Source organism: Antechinus flavipes, chromosome 2 (assembly GCF_016432865.1).
Source record: "Antechinus flavipes isolate AdamAnt ecotype Samford, QLD, Australia chromosome 2, AdamAnt_v2, whole genome shotgun sequence".
NCBI lineage: Eukaryota > Metazoa > Chordata > Mammalia > Dasyuromorphia > Dasyuridae > Antechinus > Antechinus flavipes.
In genome coordinates, this window is record NC_067399.1 from 37,071,449 (window position 1) to 37,086,807 (window position 15,359).

The 15,359-nt window shown below is 43.9% G+C and overlaps 1 protein-coding gene across 2 annotated transcripts; it reads left to right on the forward strand.

Annotated features, from left to right (window-relative positions):
* The first annotated feature begins 348 nt into the window (after positions 1–348).
* Positions 349–15,126, forward strand: LOC127547528 (zinc finger protein 883-like). Of its 2 annotated transcripts, none has more exons than XM_051974452.1 (6): positions 349–1,630; positions 2,594–2,954; positions 6,965–7,056; positions 10,042–10,168; positions 10,688–10,783; positions 13,274–15,126. In XM_051974452.1, exons 2-6 carry the CDS (start codon positions 2,921–2,923, stop codon positions 14,884–14,886), a joined length of 1,962 nt encoding a protein of 653 aa, XP_051830412.1. In that variant the 5' UTR covers positions 349–1,630; positions 2,594–2,920; the 3' UTR covers positions 14,887–15,126. The 2 variants fall into 2 exon arrangements, with proteins under 2 accessions (XP_051830412.1, XP_051830411.1); XM_051974451.1 differs by having other exon boundaries at positions 350–1,630; positions 10,685–10,783.
* Positions 15,127–15,359: the final 233 nt, after the last annotated feature.

Below are 15,359 nucleotides of genomic sequence, written 5' to 3' on the forward strand. Positions count from 1 at the left end.
CAGTTCTTTCTCTGGATATGGATAGCATTTTCCATCATGGATCTTTTGAAATTATCGAGATCAGGGATGGGAAAATCAGGTACTTTATTTTTTCTGCTAAGAGTAACTTGGATATTTATAATATTATTTGCAGGTCATACAAACTTATCAACTTAAAAACTCAAGTAATGAGAGGTTCTTTAGCTCATCATCACTTGTGGTTGCCTCACCAGGGGAAGATCAAATGATTTCAAAGGCCTTTAAAAGGCTCACTGGGCTGGACATTACTCCCCCCTCTCTTAGATCATTGATTGGCTGAGAAAAGATAAATCAATCATAGTCGATCATTATACAATAGTACTGTTACTGTATATCATATTCCCCTGGTCCCGCTCTTCACTCTGCATCAATTCATGTAAGTCTTTCCAGGTTTTTTAAAAATTTGCCTGCTCATCATTTCTAATAACACAATAAATAGTATTCCATTACATTCTTAAACCACAATTTGTTCAGCCATACCCTCAATTTCTAATTCATTGTCACAAAAATGAGCTGCTATATTTTTGTAAAAGTTGGTCCTTTTCCCTTATTTAATGATTTCTATCAAGAAGTTTCATTTTCATGCTCTTGGTGTTTCAGTGCCTTGATAAGAATTCTGAAGTCTTTCAAAGTTGATTTTCTCTGTGATAGTAACACTATACGAGCTATTACCTCATCTCTGCTTGGCTCACTTGGCTCTGCAGCATTTTAAAGCGACTTTCCTAAACCTGACCAAGTTCCTTCCCCTGTCACTCCTACCCGACGGCTCTGGGTTCCAGCTCCTTCGTCCGAGTCCACCTAGACATTATCTCCCCCATTAGACTGTAAGTTCCCAGAGTGCGGGAACTGCTTTGGCCATTTCTGCCTGTAGACTGACTCAATTTCAGAGATTTTGAATCCTCAATCATTTAAATGCAAACCTGTTTTTGTTGGCTGGGAGCCAAGGACCGTATTTCACATAAACAACTTTTCAAATGCAAGTTTATTCTTTTCTTTCTTTGCATCAGGAAATGTTTGTGGTTGTGGATAATGGTAAACTCATTAAAAATAAAAACAAAGAAAAAAAAAAGAGAGAGAGAGAGACCTTAACATAGAACCAAAGAGGCCATAGCTTGCCAGGGGGCCCAAGTTCAAAGGCTGCAACCACAGGGGTCTCTTAGCGGAAAGATGCTGGTGACGTTATAGTGAGTCACGCGTACGTTCTCGCGAGGTTTCGGCTAAATTAGGACAAAGCTTCTAGATTCTAGGCCGCAATCCCGTCCCTTGCTTCGACCTCTTATGGAAAGCATAAATCTAAGTGTGCGATTTTCACTCTCTACGTCCATTTTTTTCAAGTTCGGGGAACTCCGGAGTTGGAATGAGGAGGAAGGGGGTAGAATAGAAGAGTAAAGGAATGACCCTCAAAGGAGCCGACTGCGAGGACTTCAACTCCCGGAAGCCTATAGGTGTATATAGCACGCGCGCGGGCCCTCGGACTGCTTCCTACACCGGGGAATTATGGGAATCGTAGTTCATGGCTAAGCCTACGCAGGCGCAGTTTTCAGGGGCGCTTCATTTCATCCCTTTGTTTTTAGTACTCGGAGGAGCTGGACATCAGCAGGCGAGCCAGTGGGTGAGAGTGCGCGTGAGTGTTTATGCGCGTGAGTGTGTGTGTGCGTGCGCGTGTGTTCGGCGGCGAGGGCGGGGTAGCGCGGGGTGTGTATGTTTCGAGGGGGCGGGGCGGGGCCGCGGGCATGGACTGAGTCTCCCTTCCCCTTCAGTCTTCTCACTCCTGGACCATGGGTTCGAATTCTGCCTCTGCCTCTGCCTCGCCTTACCCATGAGACCTTAGGGGAGTCACCTCAGCTCAGCCTCATTTTCCCCAAGTGTAAAGTGGGGGTAACAGCCGTACTTCTCAGGCTTGTCATGAGGGTCATTTAAAGTGACGTTTGTCAAAAGTGTTTAGTCCCTCCATTTGTGGTTGTTCTGCCTCTCTGCAATCCCTTTGGGGGTTTTCTTGGCGGAGATCCCCAGGCGTTTGCCCTTTGCTTCTCCAGCCTATTGGACAGAGGAGGAAAGTGAGGCAGACAGGGCATGTGTGCCCACTCCCCTCCGCCGTTCCCCTCTCCCTATTCGCAGGGAATGCTCCCCAGCTCCCCTTCCTTCCTGCCCCCTCCGGACCCCCCTCCTCCACCCTGCCCCCTCCGGGACCCCCCTCCGGACCCCCCTCCTCCACCCTGCCCCCTCCGGGATCCCCCTCCGGGACCCCCCTCCTCCACCCTGCCCCCTCCGGGACCCCCCTCCGGGACCCCCCTCCTCCACCCTGCCCCCTCCGGACCCCCCTCCGGGACCCCCCTCCTCCTTCCTGCCCCCTCCGGGATCCCCCTCCGCCCTGCTCCCCGGGCCCCCCTCCCCTACTCCAGCACATACATAGGTAACACTAGTTACTTCAGCCTAGGTAGCCCGTTGGCCCAAACGCCGCCCCCTCTTCCTGACGCCTTCCTTCCCACCCGGGCCCTTCGAGAGAGGAGGGAAGTGTTTCCAGTCCCTCCTTTCCATGCCCGGGGTTGCGGATTACCCGCATTCGCTATTTCAGGATCTCCTCCGCGACGCGAACCTGAGCCGATGGAGTCCGGCCGCAGGCATGCCCAGGGCCCGGGATGAGCGGCTGCCTTCCTGCCCGCACCTCTTCCCGGCCTGGACCCCGCAGTTCTGCATGGAGTCTGCAGACGGCCCCCCCGGAGCCCCTGCCCCCTGCCCTGTAGGGAAGTGAAGGCGCCGGAGGATGCCGCAGTCCCTCCCGGGATACCCCCCCGCGGAGCCTCCTCACCGGCGCTGGTCCAGCCCCGCCTGCGGGAGCCGCTGAGGCCCCAGGAATTGGGCCGGGAGACCCAGAGTGGGAAAAGCCATCGGAGACCTTGCTATGGAGGGGCTGGGCTTGAGGTTTCGGCGGAGAGGTGAGAAGTCGGGGCACCCAGCATGGGGGCGAGCAAGGGGAAGGCTCCTCAGGAGGGAGTGTGCTTGGCAGTGGGGGGACAAGGGATCGACCTGTAGATGCAGCCCCGGTGCTCTCCCTGCGCCCAGACCACGGGAGAAGTGGGCCCGGTTTCCAATCTGGGAAGCGAGGCTGTCGCCTTTGGGGGAGGGGGAAGAGGCTTCCCTGACTCCTGGTAAACAGCACAGCTCCTTCAAGAATGGCTGGAGAACATGTGGGAAGCCAGCAGGGCTTCATCCAGAGCACTGTCAGGGAGGGAAGTTCCTCAGATCTGTTTGCTGAGATCTAAGTGAAACATTTGACAAAGTAATAGCTTGCCATTCTTGTGGAGGGGATGGGAAGATGCTGATTAAATAATGCCGTTGAAGCGGGTCAGATGGCCAGACTCAAAGAGCTGTCAGTTACTGCTCCGGGAGGGCTTCAGGGGAGGTCAGCCCATGATGGTTCCACCTGAGCTTGGCCCTGAGCTGTTGAACATTTTTATCAGAGGTTTAGATAAAGGCATGTTCTTCACACATGTAGGACCCACAAAGCTGAGAGGGACAGCTAGCGTTCAGAGGACGGAATCAGGATCCAAATAAACCTCAAGAGTTGGGAGCACTGGACTGAGCCCAAGAAAAGGAAACTCAGTGAGGATAAATGCAGGGTCTTGTGCTTGGGTTTAAAACAGTTTCACCAGTTCTCAGCGATGGCAGCTTGGCTAGTGAATTTTGTGAAAGCAATTGAGGTTTATTGGACTGCAAACTCCTAAGCAGTGGTCAATGTGATATGGCACCCCAAGAGCCAATGGGAAAAGACGCAGAATTTCCAGAAAGCGGGAGGTGAGAGAGTCTGTCCTGTCCCACCTTAGTCAGACTCCATCTAGAGGATTGTCTTCAGTTCTAAGTTTCATTGTTTAAGAAGAACGGTGGTCTGGGGTGACTGGGTGGTATAATAGGTAGGGCACTAGCCCTATAGTCTGGAGCTCCTGAGTTCAAATTCGGTCCCAGACACTTAACACTTACTAGATGTGTGACCTTGGCAAGTCACTTAACCCTGAATATCTTGCAAAAAAAAGAAAAAAAGGATGGTGATAAGTAGAAGGGGACCTCCATAAGGGCAAACAGATTGGTGAAGGGTTTGGATTCATATCATGAAGAATCAGCTGAAAGAACTGGAGAAGGGAAGATTCAGAGAGGCCATACTGTCTGTCTTAGGTATCTGAAGGACTGTGTCACAAAAGACTCAGTTTGTCCCCAGAGCAAGTTGTAGGCAGGCCGATTTGGGCTTCCTAGAGCTCTCCAAATGCTGAATGGGCTACTAGTAGAAGTGATGGGCTCTCCTTCCTTGGAGGCCTTGCAGCAGATGTCAGCTTTATTGCGGCATGTGTGCTTTCTAGACACAGATTGGCTCTTTAATCTCTCAAGCTCTTTCAGCTCTCAAAGGCTGTGATGGAGAGGTCTCAGTTTATAGTGAGAAAATGGCTCTTTTCCACTTTCCTCTAGGTGAGACTGCAGGTTTTTAGAAGGCACTTTCCAGAGAAATTAAGAGAAAATGAGGCAAAAACTCTGATACTTCAAAACATAGAAAGGGGTGTGACATCTTGTTTGTCTACTGGCTTCAGAGATTTTTAGCTAATTCTCCACTAAAACTTTCTTTCCCCCTATCTCCCACCCCCGTAGCATAGTTAATTTTTTAAAAAAAAGTATACAAGTATTTATTAAGCACTTAGTATGTTCCAGACACTAAAACAATTAGACCACAAACATTTATTAAGCACTTGCTCTGTGCCAGATACTAAAGCAATTTGTCTACAAGCATTTATTTTTTTTTATTTTTTAATAGCTTTTTATTTACAAGTCATATGCATGGGTAATTTTACAGCACTGACAATTGCCAAACCTACAGGCATTTATTAAGCACTTGCTATATCCCAGATACTGGAGTGCATCCACATTGAGTCTTCTAGTTTTCTCTCATGTCACTAGATGTGGCTTTGTGTTCTGACGTGGGCCCTGGTCTTTCAGATCTAATTCTCTCATGTAACATTACTGATCCCTTGCAGCTTTCTGTCACCTACACATTTAATAAGCATGTCATCTAAATTATTGATAAAAATGTTCCATGGGATTAGGATAATCCTGGGGTGGCCGAGGAGTTACAATAGGGGCTCTTTCTTAGTTGACGTTGGTCATTAGTCCTTGGGAGCTGTGATTCAACCAGTTCTGAAGCTTCCCTTCCCTGCTGCCAGCCAGCACAGTTCCATCGTGTCCACAAATCATCACTTTTTTTAAGCGCCAAGTATGTGCTACACATTGTGCTAATCACAGGGATTAAGGAGGTTCATGACATCAGGGAGATGACATGCAAGTGAATTGGATTTTAGCGAGAGAGGATTGAGCCAGGTCACCTGCCTCACTTTCCCCTCCAGAGCCATCTGGGTCCAGTGGCCAAACACAGATCTAGATGAGTGGACATGGCCCTCCACAAGGATTACAGATAACAAGCAGAAAGTCAGTCAGGAAGCTTCCATGCCAGTGGGTGAGGAGAGCACATGAAAAGGAGCTGAAGACTAGGAGAGGGCAGGAGGGACACGCACAGGGAACATGGTGGAGAAAGCTCAGAGACCTGGGAAGACAGTGGAGAAAGGAATGAAAGCATGGCTGCCCTAGCATGTTCCTTCAGATGGAGCTCCTTAGAGGAGCCCACCAATCCAGGAAGGGTCACAGGGGCAGAGTAGATTTCATTACCTTTGTTTTTATCCCTGAGAGAATTTTTCAGTTTTTTTGCTGCAATACAAGTATCCCTCAGCCTTCATAGCATGAGTGACAGCTCTGTCAAAACCAAAGTGATGTGGTTTTGACGTGACATCACCAAATCTCCCATTTCTGACACTGAGCAGCTCATTCCCTACCTGAGCCTGCTTCTCCATTAGTTGACTGTGGGATTCCAAGTCGATGGCCTCTGACGTCCCTTCTCAGTCCATGACCCCCTGCTCCTAGCTGCAAGGTTCATGTGTTGATCCGGATCTGACCTTGCTGTCATTAGGCATTAGCCTAATCTGTCTTTTATATGACAGCTCTTCAGATACTTAAAGACAGGATGCACACCTTGCCGCCCAAGCCTTCTCCTTTCCAGATTAAACAGCCTTCATTCTCTGGACTGGTCTTCACATGGCATAATTTTGAGCCTCTTCTTTATCTGGGAATCTCAGACTTTGAAGGAACCTCAGAATCAGTTTTGTCAAACCAATACACAAACAGGAATCCCATCTTCTCTCCTGTGGACCTTATCCATGTTCTCTTATTAACATCCTTATCAGTGTCTCTGCTTACCAATATCCTTCCTCAAATATGATGCTTGGAATGGAACATGATACTACATATGTGGTTTGATCAGGACAGAAGCCTCTCATCTTTCTCATTCTAGGTGCTTTATCAATATATAACATTTATACAATATTTTAAATCAGTAGAAAATCTGTGTTAAAAAGAAGCTTCAGGAATACTTGTAACTCTCCTTCCTGGGATGGCTCCATGGAAATTCAAATTAATAGAATAAGAAGAGAATTTACCAAGAATCCATTCAACCTTTTTTTTTAAGAACCAAGAAAAGACCCCAAATATATATGTCTACATATATATATATATATCTTGTGTCAACATGTATTGTGTCTATGTGTGTATGTATATACAAAACACCCTTCTCTATGGTATATGTATATAGCTGAAAATCCTGTGATTGATACTGTGAATGATTTATGGTTATTTTTTGTAGCCATTGAACCATTTTTTCATTCACCTGTTTTATCCAGCCCAGATCTCCATCCTGTCCACAAAAGTAGCATGAATTAAACTGCACCCCTGGCACTTTCTCAATTGACTAGCTAAGCAACCACAAAATGGAGCTGTGCTCACTTCCACAATATTTATGGCAGGGGGGCATTAGGAAGGCCAGGTTGGCCCCTTCTGTAACTTCTTCCTCCTCCCTCAGGCTTGTCTTCTCAAGACTCTGCCCTTCCCCAAGGAAATAGAATTACCAAGGCAAAAGGAACAGCTTCCAGGTTCTCGCCAGCCAAATCCCAGGTGAGTTAGGATGTCCTGTTTTTCCTAAGATTCCATATCATTTCTCAAAGTGTGGATGCATCTCTTTCCCTTTTTCTTCATCTTCTTTCCTCACCCTGTTCACATCAATGGGCCTTACCTCAATCTGTTCTCCCACAGAATATTCTGCTTCTTCTTATAGATGTCGAAGTAGAGTTAGAAGCTACCTTGGAGCCATCCATTCTAATATGCCCAGTTGTCAGAGAAAATAATCTCAGCAAGGTCAGGTTCCATCCCCAAGATCACACAGTTAATAATAACAGAGCTCAGATTCAAATCCTGGTAACAGCCCTTCAGATCCAGTATTGTTTGCGGTGTACAAGCTGTTCTTCCTGTGCTAATGTCAGGACACGTTAATGTCAAGGATAGGAAGGAATTCTCCATGCTGAGGATCACAAAGCAGGTAAAAACTTCCTAGACCTTCCCATATGGACCTGTGCGCTCAGGCCTCCCCTTTCTCCACTTTGGGTCTTTCTGTAGCCTCCTATTTCCTTGACCTTAACTCCATCATTCTCTTCCATGATGCTAGCCAAGCCAGGCTTGCTGTCTCCACTTTGGGGCTGGTCTTGTTTTGGTAGAAGAGTTACTTTCATAAGGTCTGCCTTTGTCCAAGAGGTATGAGCCTCATGTAATTGCTGTACAGATCGACAGTGGGGATCGAGCAGGGTCCCTGGAGGATCAAGAGAGTGAGAGGGAGGAGTGGGAAGGCAGCTGGCACTCCAGCCTTTCAGTTCTCCAGGGGGAGCCAGTTGTTAAATTATCTGCCTTGATCCCCTCACGTGTGTCAGTCTCTAGCTGTTGTTCCCTTAGGGTTGAGGTGGCCCATATGTTTCCCCAAGGAACCAGAGATTAGATGCAGCATATCTGGACAGGTGGAACGTGTGCCTTCTGACGTTAGCAGCCACAGCTCAGTGTAGTTCTACAGAAACTTCCCTGTGAAGGTCTCACAGGACATTCGTTCTTTCAGTCATTCATGACATTCATTCATCAATGGACATTTATTAAGTACCTGCTGTGTACCAAGCACTGGGCTAGATGCTGGATGAACTGCATTTTCAGTATTGAGGGAATTTTTACATTGACAAGGAAGTGCCTCAGAAGCTGCTGCAGGTTTGACCAAAGGAATAAATGGTGTTGGAGAGGAAGGGCGCAGCCAATGCCTCCAAGGGCACAGACCGAGCAGTCTGGGCCAGGTCTTGTATCTGAACGGCCAGCATCATCTCCTGACCCAGGATCTTCCAGAAGGATCCTCTGGGAGATGGGACATTTGGGCTGAGGATCCCATGTTGTCCTGAGGTGTCAGGGAGTATAAAGAGAACAGATCCAAAGGGGTCAGACGGGAAGTCAGTGATTTTTTAAGAGTCATAGGTCTTTAGTGAATCAGAGAGAAGGGGCAAAGGAAAGTGTTTCCGACCACTTGATCTTTCCTCCTTCCATTTGTGACCAGGACTCAGCCAGGACGGGATCACATCACAATTTAAGAACTCAGATTCTTTGTGAGCTTCTGAGGCTGAGCATTCCCACTTTGTGAGAGTGTAGGATTTATCATCGAAGGACCTGGCTTCAAATCCTGCCCCAGGCCCTTACTGTGGCACTCTGGGCACGTCACTGAATTTTTCCATGCCCCGGCTTCCTTATCTAGAAAATGAAGGGTCTTGATTCATGGGCCTGTGTGGTCCTTTTGAGTTCTCCATCTGTGCTCCTGTGGCATATCCTACAAATCTGAGCTTCCCGGAGCAAGGGTTTGGGCCCGGATCCTGGGAGACCCAGAAGGTCCTAGCCTGGGTCACACCCACAGTAGCAAGGATTCCCAGTGGTGAAAAAAGGGGCCAGGCATGAAGGTGGGGGCTTCAGTGCCTCATGGGCCTCCTATTCTCAGAAGCAGGGCAAGTCCACCTGGGAGTCGTATCCCCACTGACACTGTGGGGAGCACAGACATGCAGGAGGAGGGAGCCACATCTCATGCTCTCCCTTCCCCTGAGCATGGGTCCTCTTGGGAGGTGTGTGTACCACATGGGGGCATCTCTCTAGGAGTCTTTCCCCTACTTCTGAAAGGTGGTTATGTTACAGGGCTGGGAGCCGAGGTCTGGGGTGGGATGCACAGGTCAGTGTCTGCAACCCCAGTAGTATCAGTGGCCAGGAGGCTCTGTGCCCTCATTTTCCCATTGATGGACATTTATGTACGTCTCACTGCCCAGTTAGAGACTATGGTAGGGCTATGGAGGCAGACTTTCTGCTCCCTGCTGATAAATAAACTAATATATTTCATTATTGCTTTAAAGTAGCCCAACTGGTACATCTATAAGTTGGAGATTAATTTGGCCTGGAACAGTAAGGGACCTGAATTTGTATGGGAACTGCCATTTGGGTCTCCTGTGGGATTAGACTGTGCTTCCTGCTCTCAGTGTTCCTAGAGTGCATTTGCAGTGGGAAGAGCAGGGTTCAGCCAGAGTGCTCTTTGGTACCCTCAGAGTGTGGTGGGAGAGATCGAGGATGGCCCCCTGGGGAGGGTTTTAGGAAGAGGTTAGAGAGTGCTCACAATCTGGGCAGCATGCATGGCTTGTGATGTGCATTATGGGAGAAGTGAATTCTGAAGTGAGGCAGTCACAGGTTCACATGAGTATGATTGGTGATGAGTTTGTTCTATGTGAACCAGGCTTATCCTTTGGCTATTTGTCTATTGAAGAGTAATTATTGCCTTCCTAAACTTATATTCCCTATAAGTCTATCACTTTTCCATCATAAAAGTCCTTACTTTACTCCTGAATTTGCTAGGTAAAATTATTTAAACAGTATAGAATATAGTTTAAAGGGATAGCAGAGTCCTTGGGTGCTTAGGAAATATTTGATATGAAATACTGAAAAACTTTATTGCTGTGAGAACCCGCCCCTCTGCATTCTGCTGGCTTCATGTTTCTCCCCATGGAGGACCGGGCCCTGGGTGAGCAGCATGTTTTACCATTTCAGAAATCACTGACCTTCCAAGATGTGGCAGTGGACTTCTCCCAGGAGGAATGGGGGCTGTTGGAGCCTGCTCAGAAGGACATGTACAGGGACGTGATGTTGGAGAACTATGAGAACTTCATCTCCCTTGGTACAGATGGCTTCTTTCTCATGAATTATTATATATCTTTTGTACTTGTCTTTGTATTTTTTCTTCCTAAAGGCTGAACTGAGTTCTGATTGGTTGTAAAGAAAGATTCTCATAAATACATTTAAAATGGAGACAATCCTAAATTCTCTGATATCAGAGAGTCTTTCCCTGTGAGACTCTGACCAGCCTCTTGATGCTGCTCCTGAAGACACGATTTCCTGCCTGCCTTTTCTCTAGGTCAGATATTCTCCGCCAGAGTCCCACAGAAGGGCCCTGAAAGCATGCAGGAGAGGTTCCTGTCTCTTTAGCAGGGAATGTGTTAAAATAAAGAATAAATGCATGTTCTGAGCACAAGATGAAACCAATTCTGACCACCATGCTTCCAAAAAATATACAGTATAACTTTGCAAGATCCTTGATACCATGCTCTGGATCTTGTGATGTACCTTCTCTTGCCTAAAAAAAAAAAATGCTGTGATGAAATCTTCAGCATATCCCCATTTCTTTTGCATTCAGCAGGGCTTCCCATTTCCAAACCCAGCATGATTTCCCAGTTGGAGAGAGGAGAAGCTCCTTGGATTGCAGAGGGAAGAGTTTCATTGAACACTTACTTGGGTGAGTAAATAAAAACCAGGCTGAGAAACTCTCTGGAAACACTGGGTGGAGCCTTCTGGCTCTTCTCTGTAGCAGATTCTTTTCTGGCACAGATACCCTCATCCTTCCCCACAGTCTCAGAGAAACAGGGCCCCCTCTCTGGTCCACACACTACATCCCATCCTTTTCCTTCCCTCTCATTTTAGTGTCTTTCTCTTCTCTGCCCATAATATCTACTTCTTCAGAGCTTCTTTTCCTCTTTCCTGTCAGAATAAGTCTGACCTTTATTAAGAAAAATCTAAAAACAAACTTTTGCTCAGCCCTGATAGAATATAAGCTCCTCAAGAGTAAGAATTGCCCAGTATTTGTGGCCTGCTGGCTGTTTGGTGGTTGTCCCTTGTTCTGGAGGAAGACCAGCAGGACATCACTGGTTTAGTGATCAGCTGTGGCTGATCAGGCCAGTGGGAGCTCGGAGTGCCAGGCCACAGGTCACATACAAACAGTCAGTGCTTACTAATGCTTTGTGTCTTTATATTAGTGGCCACCAAACCTTCTTGGGTCAAGTAGCTTGAGATTGGCTAAAATCCCCAAATCTAAGATCTTCTTCCAAATCCTAGTCCTGTTATTGAAGAATTGATATTTTAAATTTAAATGCAGAAAGATACATTTATGTTTATAAAATTTATGTTTGTTGTATCTGTTCTGGCAAAAGTTTTAAGAAGTCTTCATCTATCATCCACTATTTTAATATTGAAATATTACTATTAATATTAAGTAAAATGAGATAATGTATCAAGTTCTTTGCAAATGTTACAACAACTTGCAAATATTAGACACTCCTAATTCTGTTACAAACAAGATTAACAATATTTCTTTTTGATTTGGACTTGCCATTTAATCAAGGAAGGGAGTTCCTGGTGAAATAATGTCTTCTATCAGTTCAAATGAACAGCTTCTTTGCAACTTACACTCTCAGAGAATTGCTAGAGGTTAATTAGCTTCCCCAGGGTCACATAGCCAGCCTATGATAGAGGTTCTCTTAACTCTGTGTCAGTTCATACAAGCTAGGTTTTCCTAGGTTTTCCTTGATCATCCCCTTCAGTATTTCCTATAGCACAACGGTACTCCATTACATTTTCAATGATTTATTCAGCTGTTCCTCAATTGATGGACACCCTTTAATTTCTACTTCTTTGACACTACAGAAAGAGGTGCTGGAAGTATTGTGGTACATGTGGAACATGTGGTACATGGTTTTCTTCTTTCTTTTGTGATATAGGAGTATTATTGTTGGTACAGAGGAAATGCACAATTTAAGTTACTCACCAGAAGGGCTTTACCAGTTCAGAACTCCACCAGCCCTATATTAGTATGCTTGTGTTCCCCCAGCCCCTCTCACATTGATCATTTTTTTCTTGCTCTAATTTTCATTTCTCTGATCACTAATAATTTGAAGCATTTTTAATGACTATTGATAACATATATTTATTCATTTGAAAACTTCCTTTCATATCATTTGACCTAGTCACTTGATTTCTGCATTTCTTATACCTCAGGTAAGAAGAAATAAACTTGTTTTTGCATCATCTCTTCCTATGAAATTGATTTGAAATCCCATGGGTGTCAAAGAAGAAAGACTATACATGCTAACATATCCATAGCATTAATTTTGTAAAACTTTGCCAAGAAACTAAAAGTGGGTGTACTTCAGTTGGGGAACAGTAGAAAAAAATATGTTTTGAGAGTACAAAGGAATATTATTTTTATGTTGTAAGAAATGACAAGACAAATTCAATATAAACTGACACACAATGAAGTAAGTAGAACCAGGAAGAAAATATACATGGTATGTGTAATAATGTAAATGAAATGAGCATTAAAAGGAAGTCGGCATCATAGTAAGCGTAATGCTCAATCTTGGTTCCAGAGACTAGATAAGAATCCTACCTCTCTGCTCTAAGTAAAGAGGCAGGAACAGCATGTTGCATTACACTTTCAGATTTGTTGTGTGTCAGCTGATTTTGCTTCACTTTTTTTCTTTATTATAAAGGAGGATTCAATTTGTGTGTGGTAATTGGGAAGGGGGTTGAGGGCGGGTACATTTCCAAAAGTGTCTGTGTTGTTAAAAAAAAAAAAAAGCTATGAAACTTATTTTTAAAAATTTGTCCTGAATATTGTGGATCCATACTTTCTTTTTTGAAATCTTTAAAAGCTATCTGCTTGATAAGAGGTTCCTAAATTTTGTCAGAGATTTGTTTCAAATTTAACTATTTTAGCTTCTAGAATTTACATATTTCCTTTTTTTTTTTTTTTTTAATTTAGGAAATTGGGTGGCTAAGTTTTCTAATCTCATTTACTGAGGACTTCAGTTCTTCCTTAATGATGTTCTGACTGTTCCAGATCAATCATTGGTTCTTGAATGAGGAGAAAAAAATCTAAAACTTGGAACATGACACATTTTTTTTCTAGCTCAGAAGGCAATGGATATTGATACTTCTTTGTTTCTTTCAGGTTCCCTTGATCAGAAGATGAGATTCAAAACCATTGAGTCAGCTCTCAAGCAGTGTGTTTCTATGGGAGAATCATCTAGTGAGAGACTTACAAAGAATGATATCCGAGATTCTAACGTGTCAGAAATTTGGAATTATAATATCAAGTTAGAAAGGCAGAAATGCAACCAAAAGAGACAGTCTAAGCACATAATAATCACTCACAGAAAAACTTCAAATGAACCAAGTGCTGCTCATGAAGGTCATACTTTGTGGAGAAAGCTCAGTCTAAGGTCAGTTTTTGACACACAACAAAGAGTTTCTATAAGAAAATGTCCATATAAATATGATAAACTTGGAAAGAACTTTAAGCAGTTTTCAGACCTAATTAAGCATAATAGATTCTCCTTGGGCAAGAAAATGTCCAAGTATAATAAATGCAGAAAGCCCTTCAGCTATCACTCAAACCTTATTTATTATCATAGAATACATTCTCAAGGGAAAGCATGTAAATGCAATGCATGTGGCAAAGCCTCCAACATTAACTCTTGCCTTACTGCAAACCAAAGAATTCATTCTACAGTGAAGCCCTATAAATGTAAAGAATGTGGGAAAGCCTTCAGTCGAAAGGGAAATTTTAAAATACACAAGATTATTCATACTAGAGAGAAACCTTTTGAATGTAATGAATATGGAAAAGACTTCAGGAAAAATCAGTACCTAATTCAGCATCAAACAAATCATGCTGGAGAGAAATATTTCGAATGTAATGAATGTGGAAAAGGCTTCAGGAAAAGCTCTTCCCTTATACAACATCAAAGAATTCATACTGGAGAGAAACCATTTGAATGCAATGAGTGTGGGAAAGCATTCAGCCAGAAGGGAAGCCTTAATGCACATCAGAGAATTCACACTGGAGAGAAACCCTATAAATGTAAAGAATGTGGGCAAGCCTTCAACTGGATGGGAAATCTTAATACACATAAAAAAATTCATACTGGAGAGAAACCCTATGTATGCGATGAATGTGGGAAAGTCTTTAGCAGGAAAGGGAGCCTTATTGCTCATACCAGAATTCACACTGGAGAAAAACCTTTTCAATGTAATGAATGTGGTATATCTTTCAAATGGCGTAGATACCTTAAGGAGCATAAAAAAATTCATACTGGTGAGAAACATCTTGAATGTAATCAGTGTGGGAAAGGTTTGAGAAAGACCTCATCCCTAATGCAACATCAAAGAATTCACAATGGAGAAAAACCTTATAAGTGTAATGAATGTGGAAATTCTTTCAACCGGAAGGAACATCTTAAAACACATAAAATAATTCATACTGGAGAGAAACCATTTGAATGTAATGAATGTGGGAAAGCCTTCAACCAGAAGGGAAGCCTTAATATACATCAAAGAATTCATACTGGAGAGAAACCATATAAGTGTAAAGAGTGTGGGAAAGCTTTCAGATGGAAGGGAAACCTTAATACACATGAGAAAACTCATACTGGAGTGAAACCCTATAAATGTAACGAATGTGGGAAATCCTTCAGCCGAAAGGGAAACCTTAATGCACATAATAGAATTCATACTGGAGAGAAACCTTTCCAGTGTAATGAATGTGGGATAGCATTCAAGTGACTCGCAAACTTTGCTGATCATTAGACAATTTGTACTGGAGAGAAACCTTTGAATACAATGTATTGGGAAAGCTTTCAAAGGAATACCTTGCTGATCATCAAATAATTATTTCTGGGTAGAATCTTTATAAATGTAATGAATATAGTTCATCCCTCATCAAAGACTTCATATTAAAGGTGAACTGTGGAATTGTTATATAATAGGGGGATGCCATAAATTCATCATTTATTAAAAACTGAATAGGTGTTAGTTTTTTTTAACCAACTACCTCATTGTTGCTTTGAGAAGGGAAAATGACAGTATCCTTTCTATCCCTCTTGTTTATATCTGTTAAATGCCATTAAGTACCATTGAAATTATATTGTATTCGATACTTGAGAATATTAAGTCAAAGATGGTGCTTGACTTAAAGCTCACATAGAGGCAAAAGGGAGGAAAAAATGTGACAAATAATTAAAACAATATATGGTAAT